The sequence below is a fragment of the Lathyrus oleraceus genome, chromosome 4 (assembly GCF_024323335.1).
Source record: "Lathyrus oleraceus cultivar Zhongwan6 chromosome 4, CAAS_Psat_ZW6_1.0, whole genome shotgun sequence".
In the NCBI taxonomy this organism is placed as follows: Eukaryota; Viridiplantae; Streptophyta; class Magnoliopsida; order Fabales; family Fabaceae; genus Lathyrus; species Lathyrus oleraceus.
Window position 1 is genome coordinate 73221128 of NC_066582.1, and position 18207 is coordinate 73239334.

General features: G+C 36.2%; 1 protein-coding gene across 2 annotated transcripts; it reads right to left on the minus strand.

Annotated features, from left to right (window-relative positions):
* Positions 1-3509: 3509 nt before the first annotated feature.
* LOC127073472 (probable anion transporter 6, chloroplastic) lies at positions 3510-9792 on the minus strand. Of its 2 annotated transcripts, none has more exons than XM_051014626.1 (15): positions 9014-9792; positions 8742-8887; positions 7456-7555; positions 6984-7036; positions 6259-6333; positions 6085-6165; positions 5933-5994; positions 5518-5579; positions 5295-5410; positions 5090-5126; positions 4853-4948; positions 4321-4462; positions 4162-4214; positions 3953-4039; positions 3510-3864 (listed from the first exon to the last, which is right to left on the minus strand). In XM_051014626.1, the coding sequence occupies exons 1-15, from the start codon at positions 9383-9385 to the stop codon at positions 3763-3765; spliced, it is 1584 nt and encodes a 527-aa protein (XP_050870583.1). In that variant the 5' UTR covers positions 9386-9792; the 3' UTR covers positions 3510-3762. The 2 variants fall into 2 exon arrangements, with proteins under 2 accessions (XP_050870583.1, XP_050870582.1); XM_051014625.1 differs by having other exon boundaries at positions 5518-5582.
* Positions 9793-18207: the final 8415 nt, after the last annotated feature.

The following is an 18207-nucleotide window of genomic DNA, read 5'->3' on the forward strand; positions in this document are numbered from 1 at the left end:
TTCTACCAGTTTGTCTTTCGACCATATATTTAAACTTGACAAATACCTCGATCACTTCACTTTTCTTCTTGATCAGTTAAGTCCACAGTTTTTGACTGAAATCATCTATGAAAGTGACAAAGTATATATTACCTCCAATCTAATCCATCTGGATAGGCCACACACATCAGAGTATATGACTTCAAGTATTGTGACTTGCTTCATGCATCCTTGTTGAAGTTATTCTTGTGTTGCTTCACCTGCACACATTCCTGAAACACTTCATTTGGAATATCGATTTCTAGTAACCCTAGAACCATATTTCTTCTTTTCAGATCTATGATATCTTTGAAATTGAGATGACCAAGTTTATAGTGTCATATCCTTTCATCCCTGCTAGATGCAGTTGCAAGACACTTGTGCTCCATCACATTAAGTTCAATCTTGAAGGTTATATTATGAGACATTGGAGTCTTCAAGATTAACCTTCCACCTGAGTCTAGAACTCTCATCATCTTGTCTTTGATCGACACTTTGTAGTTCTTTTCGACCAACTTCTCTATGTTGAGAAAATTGCTTTTCATGCCTGGTATGTACAGTACATTGGAAATTACTGACCTTTTTCCATCTTTCCTCATAATCAGAACATCACTAATACCTTCAACTGCTAGAGTTTTGTCATTTGCAAATTTTACCATGTTCTTCACCGAGGGTTTTATGTTAACAAACCAATCTTTCCTACCATTCATGTTTGATGAGCATCCCGAGTCCAAGTATCATCGATCCTTGAATCTTTCTTCCTCTCTTGTTGTGGTCATTATCAATATCTCTTCCTATTCATGATTTGCAAACTTTGCATCATTTTCTTGATTCTTTTATTTTTCAGGACAATCACTAGAGTAGTGACCATACTTCGGACAGTTGAAACACTGAATGTGACTTTTGTCAGGTTTTCGACCACCTCTTATTCCTTTACCCACACCACCCCTCTTTAGTTGCTTTGGCATGAGGAATTTCTCTTATTCGACCAACCTTTTTCTTGCTGATTTCGACCAATCGAATTGTTGTAGCCTCCTCTAATTTTTTTTCCAAACCACTTCCCTTTGCCTTTCTTTTCTCTTGCTGATTACGCAGCCACATCACTATCACTTTTTGACTTGCTTGCAGATCTTTCAGTCATCATTTGTTCATGAGATTCAAGCGTCCCTTGAAGCTCATCCTTTGTTAATGTTGACAAATCTTTCAACTCTTTTATGGCTACTACCGAGTGGCCGATCTTTGGAGCCAATGACCTCAAGATCTTTGCAACAATTGATTTTGATGTCAACATTTCTCCATATATCTTGATTTGATTCACCAGTTTTGTAACCCTGGTGAAAAAAATAATTATGTTTTCATTGTCTTCCATCTGAAGCAATTCATACATTCTTTTGTGAGTTTGTAAGCTCACTTCTTTCACATTCTCAGCGCCTCCAAACGATTTTTTTAGAATTTCCCATGCTTCTTTCTTGAATCAACATCATTTAATTTTTCAAAATTATCATAATCAGGACATTGATGAATTATAAAAGGGCTTTATAATTTTTCTTCTTCAATTCTTTATGTACAGTATTTTCTTCATACATTGTGTTTTCTACAAGCAGTGTCACTCCCTCCTTCACAAGATCCCAAAGATCTTGACCATGGTTTTAAATTGCGGATGCGGTTGTGGCTATTGTGGTTGTTGTGATGCGGGTTATGATCGTTGCGGCGTGAATTTATTTTTATCAACATAAAATAGTATACTTTATTATTTATATTAGGTTTCATGTGTCTTCCATTTCCTCTCTAAATTTATATATATATCTCATTAACAATTCGCCATCACTTTTAATTTTTCTCACCCTTTTAAAACATACATTTAATCTATGATATAAATTGGAAGGAAGGTAGACCCATTAATTTTTTCAAGCAATGTGTAATTCGTCGCAGGCTGATGAGGTCTGGTGCGGGCAAATAAGGTCGTTGCAGTGTTATGATGCGGTCGTTACGGCATTATGATGCGACTTTTAGTGTGATTTACAATCACACCGCAATTACGGCCTGATGCAGATGCGGACACTACCGAAACCGCAATATTGCGGCTACATCAGGTGATGCGGTCCGCAATTTAAAATCATGATCTTGACAATAGAAAATAACTTTCATCTATTTATACCAATTCTCATAATCCTAACTCTTTAAAATTGGGAGACTCGCGGAAAATATCCAAATATCCATTTGGATGATTCATTGCCAACGTGCTTTGCTTCCCACGAATCGCATAGTCAATACTCTAGATAGCAGATGTTGGAAATTCACCAAAACCTATGGAGAATTTCACTGCACAATTGATAATGAAAAAGAAACAAAAATTGAAATTGGAAAGAAAGGGAATTAGGATTTTGAATAAAAGGGGAAGATGATGAATATTTCTGCAGAGTTTTCTTTGCACTTCAGATTGAAGTTTTATTCAAATATGCAACCATATTCTCTCTTCTTTTCAACAATTGAGGTTACACCCTATTTATAGGTTTATTTTGCTGGCTTCCTAAGCAAAATTTCAATTAACTCAATTCAGCTAAAATATAAAAATAAGCCAAAATCTTTATAACATGTTTCGTCATCTCGACATTTCCTTGGCTCTCTCTGTCAAACAAACCTGTTTCGACATAAAAAAAATTACAAATCAACAGCACATAAAAAAGATCAATCATATATTTTTATAACTAATTTAAAATTCCATTACAACCTAACTCTAATGTCCGGAATAAATGTTTAAACATGGGATCATCTTGATCCGCCGAGAAATCTCATTAAAATATTTTAATAGTTTGGCCAAACATGATAACAAATTTTATTTATAAACCTTGGTGGAACATGGAGAAGAGTACATAACTGGTGTTCAGAAAGACATTGAAGCAAGCTATTATTGTACAGACACAACTTCCTAAATTGGTATCATTAAGAAAACAAAAAATCTGCTTCTGCAATAACAAAAACATTTGAATGAATCAGAAAACAGGTTAACAAAAAATGCTTCCGAAAATGTGTTTATGGATTGACTTGGTATGCGTCAGCTTCATTGGAGGTAGTTCGGCTGAGAAAGGAGTTGTTGTGATTCATGGCAGAGCTGTTATTGGAAGGATTGATAACGATTTTGTTTGTGCAACTCTGGACTGGTGGCCACCTGAGAAATGTGACTTTGGATCATGCTTCTCTGCTCAATCTGGTATACATTCTTTTCTGTCCTAAGAAAATGTTTCTAAACGGCGTAAACTCAGCCGGTGATATTCCTCGGTTGAATCCTATATATGTTGATCCTTCAAAGCCAGTAACAGTTTGTCCTCTCTCTATTTTATTTGCTCATATACCAGATGTTATTACTATAGTTTGCAATTAGGCGAAACCAAAAATTGGTTTCCTTTGGTATTTGATAGGGTTTTGCATATTCACAATGTACTATTCAGTTCATTCTGAAAATCGAAAATTTTATAATAATAAATTGAAAGTGATATTCAATTTCGTTGCCATAGGTATTGAATTTTCAAAGATTACAGATGTCGCTACGTATTTTTCGGTGACCAACCAGCATCATCAATTAAAAATATACACCTATAAACAAACAGTAACTTACCTATGAAGCTATGCTATCGTTTCTTTGTACATAAATAACTAATCTTGACTTGTAGATCAAACAGATATACACTCCCTCGGTCAAAAATCTGTTTATCATATGGTTTCTTCAAATGATTGAACCAACGATCAGTTTTCCTCAGAAAAACTTTGAGGCTTACTGCTGGCGAACACCAACCATACGACAGTCCCACTCAAATAGAAGAAGATCGATGGTGCATATAGTGATATCTACATGGTATAAAAATGAATTTCAAATTAACTACGAACGATACGCATATTGTGAGAAAAGATCTATCACTAGAAAGAAACAACTTACACTCCAGGAATGAGTTGTATCAAGAAGGTAACCGGTGAGGGCTACACCTACGATTCCAGGTACAGCCCCCACGGTATTAGTAATACCCTAAGAGACAAAAGAAAATAAAAAAAAAAGTTCAGAATTATCAGATACAATTAAAAACAAGTATATGAAGCTACGCATGTTTCTTCTTATGATATAAGTGATATAAGTTCGAGCACGCGTACCAGAAGTATACTTGCATATTCTGGTGAGATGTCTTGATGGGTACAATAAAGTCCTGCAGAAGCAAATAAATACAAAAGTTAAGGCAAAAAAAGAATATGATTTTGAATAATTATTATAATAAAATCAGGTAAATTATAATTACTGGGTTTATTTAGTACCTGACAAGGCAAAGCTTGAAAGGGCTAAACCACCTGTGAGAAGGCCCACAATCTCCCAAGGCGGTAATCCTAGATCCAGCGATGAAAGAGTCATACAGACTGCAGGAGATAAAAATGCAATTGATTGGCAGATCTTTCGAACCTATATTTAAGAGAAAGTCCGGCGACAAAGAAATTAAGAATAAACCTCAACAATTATTACACAAATCAAGGAAATCAATATATTTTGTTGTGTTTTTTTATGAAATTAATCGTCTTTTTCCTATGATACTCCTAACTATTTATTATTATATTGCACCTATTTCCCTCTGTAATAAATAGATAATGGTATTATTGACAAAACAACAGTTTATGTTGTATTTAACTTTAAAAATGACAAACAAATAGGAACAATTTTTTTCTAAAAAAACAGCAGTTAGAAAGGAAAAGAGGGAGTATACCGTAAGGAAACGTATTTGATATAGTACGCAGTAAGTATTCATATAATAAGCAACAAATAACTTATTTAAGGATGTTTCAATGCCTCTCATACCGTAGTGGTTTCAACTCCTTTTGAAATCAAGCTATCAGCCAACTGTGACGCTATACTTGTCACAAATATTGAAGCCAGTGGCGGGAGAATAGACACCTGAAATGCTTAAGAACTCACAATTCTTAGTATGTATGTAGTTGGCTTATTGCACACCCTTACCGTCGAACTCAAACAAATACTGAAAACAATTAACTCAGTCCCCTAGGCATGAAGAAGAAAAAAAACTATTAATCTTACCCATGCGGCTTCTGTCAGATTTAGGTCCAGCTCCTGACTACACATCATATGAATTGAAGGATTAGATTCTCCATCAAGTAAAAACTGTAAATAATACTAGAGCAAAATGTTTAATAAAGTTTATTTTAAAAAATATACTCGGGTGAACATGTAAACCCTGAAATATAGCAAAGTGTAGAAACAGGTCAAGTAGCTCAGTGATTACCTAAAATACGTGGGAAGCCATGAGAGACAAGTATAGTGACCCCAGCTACCACAGAAATGAGCATATATCATTGCCCATACAGCACGACTTCGGAAAAAGGCCTTCCATGGTACATCCTATATTTTAAGAAAAAACACAAAACAAAGGTCCACGGCATATATTGTAAGTATTCAATCAGAAAAAGGATCTAATGAGTGTAAATCATAACATAATTTACCAATACCTTCAAAGAGCTATTCATTTCTGTTAGAGAAGTTTGCCATGATTGTGTTGTGTTACCCTGTGCTGCTGTGGATAACCAAGGTCAAAAGTGGGAAACAATCAATTAAACCACAATCCTCAAAAAGAGTAAACAAAAGAAAAAAGCTTGGAACCGAACAGCATGGGCAACTCATGTATAAACAACATGTAGGAAACATTCAACGCATAACATATAAAGAATGGCATAGTCATAGACACTTTCTTCGTTTATAATTTATCAATTCGTAAACAAAAGCACAGATCATGAGAGCCAGTCCACTTATATGTTGAAAAAATATTTCAAATGAGAAAGATATTATTTACTACCATTCATTCAATATTAATCGGGTTATTTTGCTCAAACTAATAAAACTTTAAACATTAAAACAAGTGCTTACATGAAAAAGATTTGGCAGGTAACTGTGTTTCGCCATCTTCGAGAAATTGAAACCCCAAAAACCTTCAAAGTTTATTGCATAACACAAGTCATAATCAAATTACCGGATTTGCAACCTAAGATGCTTACTGGATATTTGCCATTTCTACTTACCAAGCAACCCCCAAGAGACCGAATAAATAGAACACTGATTCCCAACCAAGATTTTGGATGATGGGAGGCGCGAAAAGAAGCCTGACAAATATTAGTGTGGAAATTGAGGTTAGATAATAGAAAAAAATAAATTACAATCCCGTATGATTCTACTATATGGTAGAAATTGCATACCCCAGAACACTTCCAACACTCAAGCCACCAAATACAAATGCTACTGCCCGTGAGCGTTCTTCCAATGGTATTGACCTGCACATGGTGATCAACATTATCAATCAAAATGGTGAAGAATAATATAATCGATAGATCAAACACATGGTATTTGTCAAAATACTCTTTTAGCTTACAATCCTAGAATTGAATATATACACAAGTACGCAATCTTAAGTGTAACTCGTCTCAATAAACTGTTGGCTGAGGGCTGAGGCAGGAGCCAACAATTTTACTTAGAAGTTGGATTTTACCAAAAATATTAATTCTCTCCACTCATAGTCACTGTTAGCGTAAAGACTTGATTTCAATTAAAAATAGATCAGTGTGCTGGCCTAGGAACTCACCCTACATTCCTAAAGCAAGATACCCTTGTCCATTTTGGAGGAAAATGGATGGATAGAGTGTGAAATGGTTAAAACATTTTTTCCAGCTTCAAAAAAAATCCTAGTGTCTGGCATCTTTATTATGCTTTAGATTATTATCTTCAAGTTAGAGTTTCCTGTTTCTCCCAAAACACTTCGGCGAGAAACTAATCATGTTAAATTATTATGGATCAATTAAGAATAATCTAAAGTGAGCACACCGACTAGAATAATAAGATAACTAAAAATATCAAATTATAAAAGAATAATACAAACTAACAACACATCAGAGTGAGCCAAATATGAATTTGGATGGTTACATGCCTGGCAATGAGATCAGTAGCAGCAGATGGCGAAACACCTTCGCCTATCCCAACCTACAATGGCAGGAAAGTGATCAACATAATAGCATTGAATAATATATCCAATGCAATCAGGGTTTATGTTAAACAGCAGTAACAGTAGCAGATATAAGTAGAACTTCCAGTGGAAAGATAAATGCTGTCAAACCAAGTTATTCTGTGAGATCAGTCAAAAACTCATGCATAAATTGAAAACTACAATTTCACTGGACTTTATCACGTAAAATTTGTGTCTATCTATTCACAAACAAGAAATAGGTGAGGGAATATTTATGAAGCGAGAGATAGATATAATAGTTTTACATGACAAGACCATGTGAAATTTTAATATGACAGGATAGATTGATTATCGACTACATAAGCAGATAACGGAACTGCAAAGTTAGAAAAAAGTATACATTAAAGGGGAGAAAAGTTAAAACGAAATTACTGACCAAAATCCTTGTCAATAGTAAACCGGGCAAATATCCAGCAAGAAAAGGAACAAGAGCTGTAGCCAGTGACCATACCAGTACTCCAACCTCAAGAACTTTTCTGAAACATAATGACAACAGTGTAACATCAATAAACCCAAAAGGCAAACAGAAATATTTAGTACCAGCTCTGAACGAGATAATTGTCAATAAAAGAGTTTGTTTGGACAATATTTTGCTAATGATTTCGTAGGTAAGATGCAGGTAGCTAAATGTGATGAAAAGTGCATCAAACGAAAGTATAATGTGAATCCTTAAAGAACAAAGATGACAGATTTTAAAAAGAAAAGGTACTCAACAATAAAAGCTTGAAGTTACTTAAAGATTATATAGTTGGTGTTTAGAAAGGCATTTCAATTTTTCAAATTTTAACTTAAACTGTGGGAAGGAACAAATATGGAAGGAACTACACTACATTCCTGAGCAGAAAATGGTTACAAGTTAACTTACTAAATGACCCCCTCCCCGATCTGAACATGATTCTTATGCTAATCCTCTTAAAGGAAAACATAACTTCAAAATACATCAATATCCTTGGTTCATAAAAACTCTGAACCAAATATAGCCAGACAGCCAAATTTCAATGATCCTCTAGCCTTTTACAATTAACATGTATGCAACATTTTCATTAGCATGAAGAAACTTATGGAGTGGAGACAATTGTCAATTAGGTGGATCAAAATGGAAAAGTTTAAATGCAGTGAATATATGCCAAATTTTGGTTTCAAATTTCAATTTCTCTGTTTCTTGTAGAATATAAATTAAACGTAGACCAGAAATAAGTGCGATATTCTTTTACCAATCCTATGCCAGATCAGTTATGGTTTGTTCTCTTAAACTCCACACTAACTTTCCAAATAATTCAATAAGCCATTCAAAGCCCTCAAGTCAAGTTCACACACCATAATGCACATGGAGTTACACCTTTATTTATACAATAATAACTACATTTGGAAATGTTACCCTCACCCGGAAGCTTAAGACTAATCCTTCGAGGTACGTAGTTATTTAAGGGGCCAACCTCTCCCAATACGTGCTCTTCCATACACACCTTAAGAGATCAAACTCACAACCACATGCTCAAAAGACCTGTCTGTCAACTATGCCATATCATGTTGATACATTTGGAAATGTTTGTAAATGAGCCCTATCCCCTTTAAATTTCTATAGTCTAGACCTAAATTAGAGAAATCTTTGAGTACCAAAACAGCAACTTTGGACAAGGATAGAACATAGAAGTAACTAACCTGCCACCAAAAATCTTGGCCAACCAACCACCAGGCAACTGACTCAATGCATAACCCCAAAAGAATGAAGACTGAACCAACCCTGCTGTTGATGAGCTCCATCCAAATTGATGCGACAACGGAATTATTGCAATACTCAAATTCACCTGTACCCAATTAAACACAATAGAATTCTAACACTGCCCTTCAAACTCATAATGATAAAAAAAACAATTTTGATTTCAGGGTTTGTAATAATAATGAAAAAGAAGAATAAAGTAACTAATTAGAACCTTATCCATGTTGCATATAACGAAGGCAAGTGAAGTAGTGCCTATGAGTTTGTATCTTAGGGGAAGATTCTTCCATGGTGGCCAATTCCCAGAAAAACCGTCTAGATGTTGTTGGTCCACATCATTGTCAAGGTCGGTGAGAGCATTGGACTTGGCTTTGGTCACTTTATTGTGGCTTTCTTTGGTATCTTTTTGTTGAGTGTTGTTACATGATACTAGTACTATTCTGTGTCTGTGGATGAGTTTGGAAGGTGTGAAATGGAAGCGTTGAAATGGGGTTTTGATGAAAGGGTTGTGTGAATTTGTTCTGAGAATTTGAGTTTGAGGGAAAAAGCATGGTTTATTATGTGGTTTGGGAGTGATTATGGTCATTTTGATGAGTTTTGAGAGAGAAAAAGAGGAACGAAATTGTGGTTGTTTTTAGAAGATTGGGCAGTGCCATAGCATGATATGATATGACATCAGAGAAGGGAGGGAAAAGCAAAGTATGCTACTGCGAGGTAGCCACGGAGGAGATAGCGCTTGTGGCTCAAATCGAATGGGAGATTTTGAACTACACACGACAACACAATTTGTTCTTTTGTTTGATAATGCTTGAAACTTGAAGTATTGTCATCGGGTGTGTGTGACTTCAAAAAGTACTAGATAGTTTTCAATAAATCGTTTTTAATCTTGTTTACTATTTTGGTTTAGAATACGGTATTAGTATATGGATGCAGTGGAGCAGATCTGTATCTTTAGGATTAACACTCTACCATGAAAGACATTAAGGATAAAGAGATGTAGTTCTTTTAGATGTAAATGAATAAGAGGTTAAATATCTCTTCTGCTTGGCCTCGTGAGGTGTGAGAGACGGTTCGATTGAATCTGACAGTTAATGATGGACAAACAGATCGGATTTGATGTGTGACTATATGGTCAGGATCTACATGTTCGACTTCCACTTTAAAGACACACTTGAGTCGAGTTAGTCTTATTGAGTCGTTGGACCAATCTAAAACACTTACCGATTAAAAAATGTGTTGTACAATACATTAGAAAATACATGATAAAAAAATGAAGGGACCTCAACCCAATAGCTCAATCACCGTATCTTCTCATTTAGAATATGCATAGTTAGATAAGATAGAAAGTAATTAGGAAGTTAATTATGGTTGTTACACTTGAAGTAACTAACTCCTAATTCATTCATGCATGTATAAATGTAGAAGTCATAGGCTTTATTGAAGTAATGAGAAAGATATTGTATTCAAGCAAATCTTAATTCTCTTCTACACATCTTCCATGCATTCATCATTATCATCACTGTGAGAATTTTTTCATTCAACATGGTATCATACGCCTAAAGGGGCCGTACTAGTTTTTCCACGGCATTCTTCACGTTCTTGCATCACCATCTTCTTCCTCTTGATTTGTTCGTAGATTTCAGTTTTAGAGAAACTTTAATCGTCGTCTTTGTCATGCTTGTCAAGATCCTTCTGTTTCAGAGAAACTGATTTGCAGAAGTGAAAGCAAGACCGTGTGTTATTTCTTCATCAGAGTGTCTTCCTTTTCAGAGAAATTAAAGTTCCAGTTGCTGATAAAGATTATTACTATAGCAGCATCGATCAAAGCTTCAAAGAAGCAATATCTCACAAAGTTCAATCTGAATCTACATTGATTCCCAAGAAGCAACAATGGAGAACCTTGACACTTCACCACAAAATGGACAATCTAAAGTGAAAAACTCACAAGTTATGTCAAGAATCATGGCATTCACAGGTTCAGCTAACACTTTTGCTCCAAAACTCTTGATTAAGCTTCAAGAAATAAATTTTCTACTATGGAATCAACAAGTTAAAGGTGTATTTTTCCATACAAACTACACAAGATTGTGGTAAACCCTCACATTCCACCAATATTCAAAATTGATCATGATTGAATTGAAAATATTATGTATAAAGCCTATGAGGACTGGATTGTGCAAGATCAAGCTTTGCTCACTTGGTTATTATCAATAATCTCATAATATGTACTTCCTCGATTCTTTCTTGCAAACATGCTTATGAGATGTGGGACAAGGTGCACAAACACTATAATGCTCATATGGAGGCACGAGTTCATCAACTACGTGTAGAGCTCAAGATGAGCAAGAAAGGTACCAAAACTATCTCTGAGTTTGTTCTTAGAATCAAAGCTATAGCATATTCACTCATGGCAATTGGATATCCAATCTCTGAACGTGATCAAATTGATTTCATTCTCCAAGGCCTCCCTAAAGAGTACAATCCATTCATCATGATGATGTATAGAAAGACTGATCTGATGGACATCTATGGAGTATAAGGTTTGTTGTATTTTCAAGAGGCTCAACTTGACAAATATCATCAAGAATTTGCAGCATCAAATGCATCAGTCAATATTGTTCAAGCAGGTGTGAATACTCGGGCCAACAATTCACCTAACTCAGGAGCTTCAAGTTATTCCTTGTTAGACGAGACAACGATCTAGAGGAGGTGAATAGATCACAATAAAATTTTATGTGATTAAAAATTCTGTTTTGAAAATATTTACTATGACAAACGGAAGAAATTCAGTATCGACACTCGTCTATCTCGAACCGTTATCGGAAGAATCGGATATGCATTTAAACCGTAATGAAACATATACTAATGATTAGAAAGTGAATCAATATGTTTTACAAAATACGTTTGAACTAAATCACACAATGATAATCAATTCCTATGAAATAGAAAATGAAAATTGATAAAGTCAATTTAACGAACACTTAGTGTGAAAAAAATTTATCAAACACTTGTTGTGCAATAAACACCAAGTTTATTTCCCTTTGTGTTGATAGTATGAAAATCTAATTGCAATTGTTGAGATTACAATTGTCTTACAAAAAAGGTCTTAGAAACTTCAACATAACCAAAAAATTTCAACTATACAAATCGCACACTAAATTTATTATCAATATATATATATATATATATATATATATATATATATATATATATATATATATATATATATATATATATATATATATATAGAGAGAGAGAGAGAGAGAGAGAGAGAGAGAGAGAGAGAGAGAGAGAGAGAGAGAGAGAGAGAGAGAGAGAGAGAGAGAGAGAGAGAGAGAGAGAGAGAGAGAGAGAGAGAGAGAGAGAGAGAGAGAGAGAGAGAGAGAGAGAGAGAGAGCACCAATATTTGTTTAAGTAGTTCCCTAATTGTCCTCATTATGGGTAAGTCTACCCCTAATTCCAAATAGAATTGAGATATGTGTAATTAAATTTTGCAAGTATAGTTTACAAGAGAAGAAGTAGAAATCCAACCCCTCAAACCCTATGTTTGATGTTGATCATAACTTCTTCTTTTCCCTTAATCTTAATCAAGATAAAATGACCCAAGGATTCCAACTTGATCTTATGGTTACCACTACTCCTTTGACAAAACCCTTGTTCTTCAAATGTTTCACTCGATTGAATCCTCATTGCAAAACCTTATGTAAACCCCCCAAATTAATCCTTGATCTTGGAGGAAAAACTCTAACCAGTTTTATCAAAGAAACCCCCAAATAATACTCAACCCAATTATGATTACAACAATCCTAAATTGGAGCTTATCAATATATTTTAGATGACAATTAACAAAAATGATTATATGTAATTATTGAATGTATGAAGAAAAAGATTGAAGATGAAAAGAAAATTATAAGTGTGTTCTTGGTTTGGGTTGTGAGCAATGATTCATGAATGCATATTTATATGTATGTGTGTATGAAAATAAATAAAAAACAAAATAGATTTTTAGTCAAAAATTACAAGTTGAAAAAATAGAATTGAATGTATTGACTCTAAATTTTAATGAGTTAATACATAAGGCCTAGGAGGTGATACATTCACTCAATGTATTTGTTAGTACCTTAGGATTGGCATTAATTTTGTAAAACAAATAATGTAATCACCTCTGTTGTTTTAATATGTTGGGTTGAAGAAGTTCAACATCTGGACCAACATGTCATGTAAGATGTCATAACATCGTGACTGTGACATCACGCCTGTGTGTAAAACTGAATTAGTTAATTCTGTTATGTGTTAACTGATTCAATATCCTGGGATTAGTTAGAATCCTATGTGGCGTTATTTGTGGAGGTCTTGAAGACTCAATCAAAATATTTGGTGAATATACAGTTTCTAAATATGGAGATATTTTAGGAAGTAAAATATTGAAGACCTTGATTGTAGGAGAAGTTTTCTGCTGGCTTTGTAACAGCAAAGGAGAAGTTTGCTGCAATTTCTGAAACTAGGTTTGGTAACTGCAGATTGTAACCTAGGTTTGGTAAGCCTCAAATAATGTAAAATTAGGGGTGTGTGTGAGGTAAACCTCCCAACCTGTGGGAAGGTTACCATGTGTTTCTCGGTGCTCGAAGGCATGAGATTATTTGTAACGCAAAGCCTGTAGGTAAGAGTTTGTTATGGTCTTGAACGAAGCTGTGAAGCAAGTTCAAGTTGTTTAGCATTACAGTGTATTTGTAGTGATAGGAATGGAAACTGGAGGTTTCTATCTAGGAGTTCCTAGGTATAGATTGCATTGGGTAGGGATTAAGTGAAGAGTTGTAAACGGGGGAGTTTAACTCTGAATTAATACTGTTGATAGTGGATCTTCTTCCTGGCTTGGTATGCCCCCAGAGTAGGTGATGTTGCACCAAACTGGGTTAACAATTACTTGTGTTTTTACCTTCTACATGTTATAATTTTGTCTGTTATAAAATAAGGTAAACTTGTAATGCTGTAACAGGTGATGTTCAAATCAATGTTGAGACATCATGCTGATAACTGTGCAGGCTCAATAGAAGTAAGTGCTATGGTTGATCTCTATTTTGTCTTTGTACCAGATGGACAGAACTGGGTGTTCTTCCATACTATGGTGATATAGTAGCAGATTTCGTGACATCTGTGAATGTGTGCATATCAGTACTGGGTTTTAATTTGTGTAAATGTCTTGCTGTATTAGTAACAATGTTGGATCAGATGTCATGACTTGGAGTAGAACATCTGAACTCTGACTACACCAGAATTTCAATTGGTATCAGAGAAGGCATCCTGTTCTGGTTCTGGATGAGATCCATGGGTGATACTTTCTGGTATCTCGCAAGGAGTTATGTTAGTACTGATGTTGGAACCTATGGAAGGTTCTGTGATTTCCATGAATGGTCCCTTGAAGTAGGTGGATGGACTATTCATGACAGGAACTGTGTGTACCTGTCTCTGGAGGTTGGCAATTGGCCTTTGTGTGGGACAGTTGTGCTAGTATTGAATCATATTCAAACTTGGTATGTTCTTGGAGGCTGATCTGGTGAAGTGTGTGTTCATAGGTTGAGTTATATTATGATTTCCGCTGCATAATACCTGGAAAAACTCAAACTCTGATGGAGTTTCCCCTCATGTGGATGAAAGGCTGCTGTATTCAAGATTTCATCATAACCTACTGAAGATGTCAAAGATACTTGAGTCTCCTCAAGTCCACTCATCATGATGTTCTCACTTTAGGATGGTAAGGATCACCTGATCACTGATTCTTTTACTCTCTTGGGTAGTGTATATGAAGACCTTGAAGACTTTCAAGGAGGGTTTGTTCCAAGGAGGTGGAATTAATGTTCTATGTGATGTTAGAACATGTTGTTCAACAAGTATGCAGCTACTGGTTGAAGAGCAGATGCTTTTAGGTGTCAAACAAAGGGATACTTTTGTTTGGAACCTACTCCTGACCTGGAAGAGGAGACATCTGTGTGTTCTAAGTTGACAAGGGTAGGGTCAACTGTGTGTGTGCTCAAGAAGGTCACTTTTAGAAGTCTGGTCTCTAGAAGTGGAGCTGGTTGAGATGTGACATTGTTCAATCTCCTACTGTTTGTCTTATTCCTATAGATTGATCAGGGTTGGATAGTTGTTCCCTGAAGTACCATGTAGTGTTGGAAGACAAGTCCCCTGGATGTTAGAAGTCAATAATGGGGTAACCTGATTGCTATTCCATTTAAGAGGATTGGGACCATGAATCTTGAAATTCAAACACCACGCTCAGAAGTGGCAGTTCTTTCAAGGAGTGAGAATATGAAGATTCAGAGGTTAGTTGAGGTATAACTCATAGAGTTAGTTGCCACTGGTAGGGATGGTGTATGTCATGTTGAGACATTTGTGTACAATGCATGGATATTGGTGTGGAGTTTCCATGATTGTTAATTTGAGGGGGAGTTTTGGTTAACCTCCTCACGGTTGGTCAGCCTAGGGTCTGGTTGGCTGTTGACCTGTGTCACATGGGTTCTGATTGTTGTGTGACACATTTGCAAGGAAGGATTCATCTCTCTCATTCCCAAGGGTGAATCTAATCTGGAAAGATTCTCAAATCTGTTGAGGTGCTTGCAAGCAGAAGATGTTGACACAAGAAGAGTATTCTCGAAGTATTCTTATGGTGGAAGTATCTGAAAGGATAATTGGGAAAGGATTTAAAATCAATGTCTACTTATGCCAAGAACAAGTATTGAATTGATTATCCTTGGATCTCAAGATAACTGATGTTCTTAAAGATGTTGGAACATCCCTTCTTCAAGACCCTGTGCAGAATCACAGGAAGGATAGTACATTGGTTTATGATCTATCTCTTTGGTGACAGCAAAAGCATATGATCTCTGAAAAGGTTTCCTGGCAAGGAACATGTTCAGCCTTGGTGTGTACACGATGAAGAAGACATCATAGTCTTGATGGTGGTTACTTGGATCAGTTCATTTCTGATCTAGGTAAGGAAGTGCATTGGCTAATGCACCCTGTGGAGTTAAGAACAAGTGGCAGCATTCTTGACATCATGGAAACAACCTTGCTTTAGGAAGTGGAATCCTTGGTATAGCTGAAGGGTTAGTGTCTAACTGGTCCTTCTGAAGACTCATGCATCAGAGTGTCTGATGTCTTTGGAGAAGAAGCAGGGATTCATCAAGGTGTGAGCTTGGATGACTTAACTGCAAACCTGCAGGATGGAGGTTGTTTACTCAAACTTGGTTCCACAATCAAGTCTATGAGAGCGTTGAACTCTGGTTCTATGAAGGAAGGAAGTTCTTTCAAGTGGCAGAAGAAGGAGCTGAATTCAACAGCTAGATGTTAAAACACAATGTTGTGACATTTGGTTCAACATCAGAATCTTAGTAGGTGAAATGGGACATCAACTTAAGATAGAAGGGTCTACAGAGTTGTAGATTGGGTACTTCGAAAAGATCGTTCTCATTTCAGTTCTTTGGAGGTGCTAGATGGAGATGTCACTACTGTGGTAGATTTGGTCATATAAAAGCCTTCTGCTACAGGTTGCATGGTTATCCTAACCAAACCCCTCATGACAGACCTAAGCATAAGGCATCTAAGCATAATGCCCCCATCAAGAAACGACAATGGGTTGCTAGGTTAGCGCACACAGCTCTAAGGGCGTTTACCAGAGAAGACTGATACTTTGATAGTGGCTGCTCAAGACATATGACTGGTATGGAGAATTTATTGGTGGATCTACAACCTCACACTACCAGTTATGTGACCTTTGGTGATGGTGCTAAAGGAAAAATCAACGGTGTTGGTAAGTTGGACAACTCTGGAGTTCCAGAACTGAATAATGTGTTGTTAGTAAAAGGACTATCTGCTAATCTCATCAGCATAAGCCAGTTGTGTGATCAAGGTTTCTATGTTCAGTTCACTAAGGAATTATGTGTTGTGACTAATGGAGATAATCAGGAGGTTATGAGAGGATCCAGGTCCAAAGATAACTGCTATCTATGGGAACCTAACGTCTCAAACTACTCCTCAGTTTGCCCCTCAGCCAAGGAAGAACAGGAGGTGAAGCTGTGGCATAAACGTCTTGGTCATCTTCATTTAAGGGGAATGAAAAAGATCATATCCAAGGAAGCAGTTAGAGGAATTCCAAAGTTGCTTATTGATGAAGGCAGAGTCTGTGGAGAATGCCAGGTTGGCAAGCAAACCAAGATGTCACATCCTAAGCTGGGACATCCTATAACATTCAAAACTCTGGAACTGTTGCACATGGACTTAATGGGACCTATGCAGCGTGAAGATCAAGTCTCACTTGGAAGGTCAGAATATCTTTGGGAGAAGTCTGATAAACGTGGAGAAGTCAAAAAGTGGCATGTGATCTTTTTCATGTGAGGATTCATGAAGGAGGAAACCAACCAGTGGCAATTGGTCTATCCCAGAAGTGAGTTCGAAGAATCAAGATAATCAACATATGGGAGCTGATTATTCTTGAGGAAAGTCTGAAACAAATTACTTTTGAGCAGAAAAGTAGCAAGTTGAAGACAAAAGGAGGTGTTTTCTATTCATCTCTTGGAGCTTGTGGTAGGAGTTTTGAGCTATCTATGGAAGATTATCTCTTGTAATGGGATAAGAATGTATATGTCCCAATTTATGCCTGGGTTCTTTTGGATCAAGCTGGTGACTCAGTGTTATCTGAAGATTATCAGATGGTGTTCTTTGTTATGTTGTGAAGGATGTCCTAACTTATGTTAGAACAGTTGGTGAAGTGATTTTCTGTTCTGGTTAGAAGATAGATTGACACAGAGGGTGGATGTGTTCAGCCAAGAGGGTTGAACAGAGGGAGTGCTCTTGAAGACATGAAGATGTGTCTTATGTTTTCCATTCATCAAGTGGTTTGGGTTCTCTTTGAATCAGGAAGTATGTGAAGGTCCAACGTTGGGGTGTTGGATATGTTCATGTGTGATCTCCAAGTTTCAAGAGGAGAGTTGGTTGTTCATGACAGGGGGAGTTCTGTCTTTGCGCTGCAAGTAATCATCAAGCTTGTGGTCTATGTGTTCTCAGATAACAAGGTATGGTACCTTGGTAGATAGTGGGATGATGTGGTATGTGTCAAGGCTGAGTGAGTAGAAGAATGTCTGACCGGATGTTATGACATTGCCTTGGACAATATGTGTGTCTTACTAGTTGCATCCATAACTAGTAATTATGTTGTTTGTTGCACATATTTAGGGGGAGGAGAAGTACCCTTGTGCATGTGTGTATTACTAGTAGCCATAGCTAGTAATTGTTTTGCTTCTGCTGCTGATTAAACTTCTGTTATGTTGTTTAACTGCTGGTAGTTTTCCTTGTGAACAAAAAGGACAGCGTGTTCACAAGATGTCATATGTGATGTCTTAACATAAGATATCA

Excerpts from the sequence above, each read along its gene's own strand:
- LOC127073472 (XM_051014625.1), bottom strand. The coding sequence starts at position 9,385 with ATGACCATAATCACTCCCAAACCACATAATAAACCATGCTTTTTCCCT. Across the intron at positions 6,166-6,258 it reads AGTGTTGGAAGTGTTCTGGG|GCTTCTTTTCGCGCCTCCCA; the intron begins GTATGCAATTTC and ends AATATTTGTCAG. Across the intron at positions 5,411-5,517 it reads AAATGAATAGCTCTTTGAAG|GATGTACCATGGAAGGCCTT; the intron begins GTATTGGTAAAT and ends CTTAAAATATAG.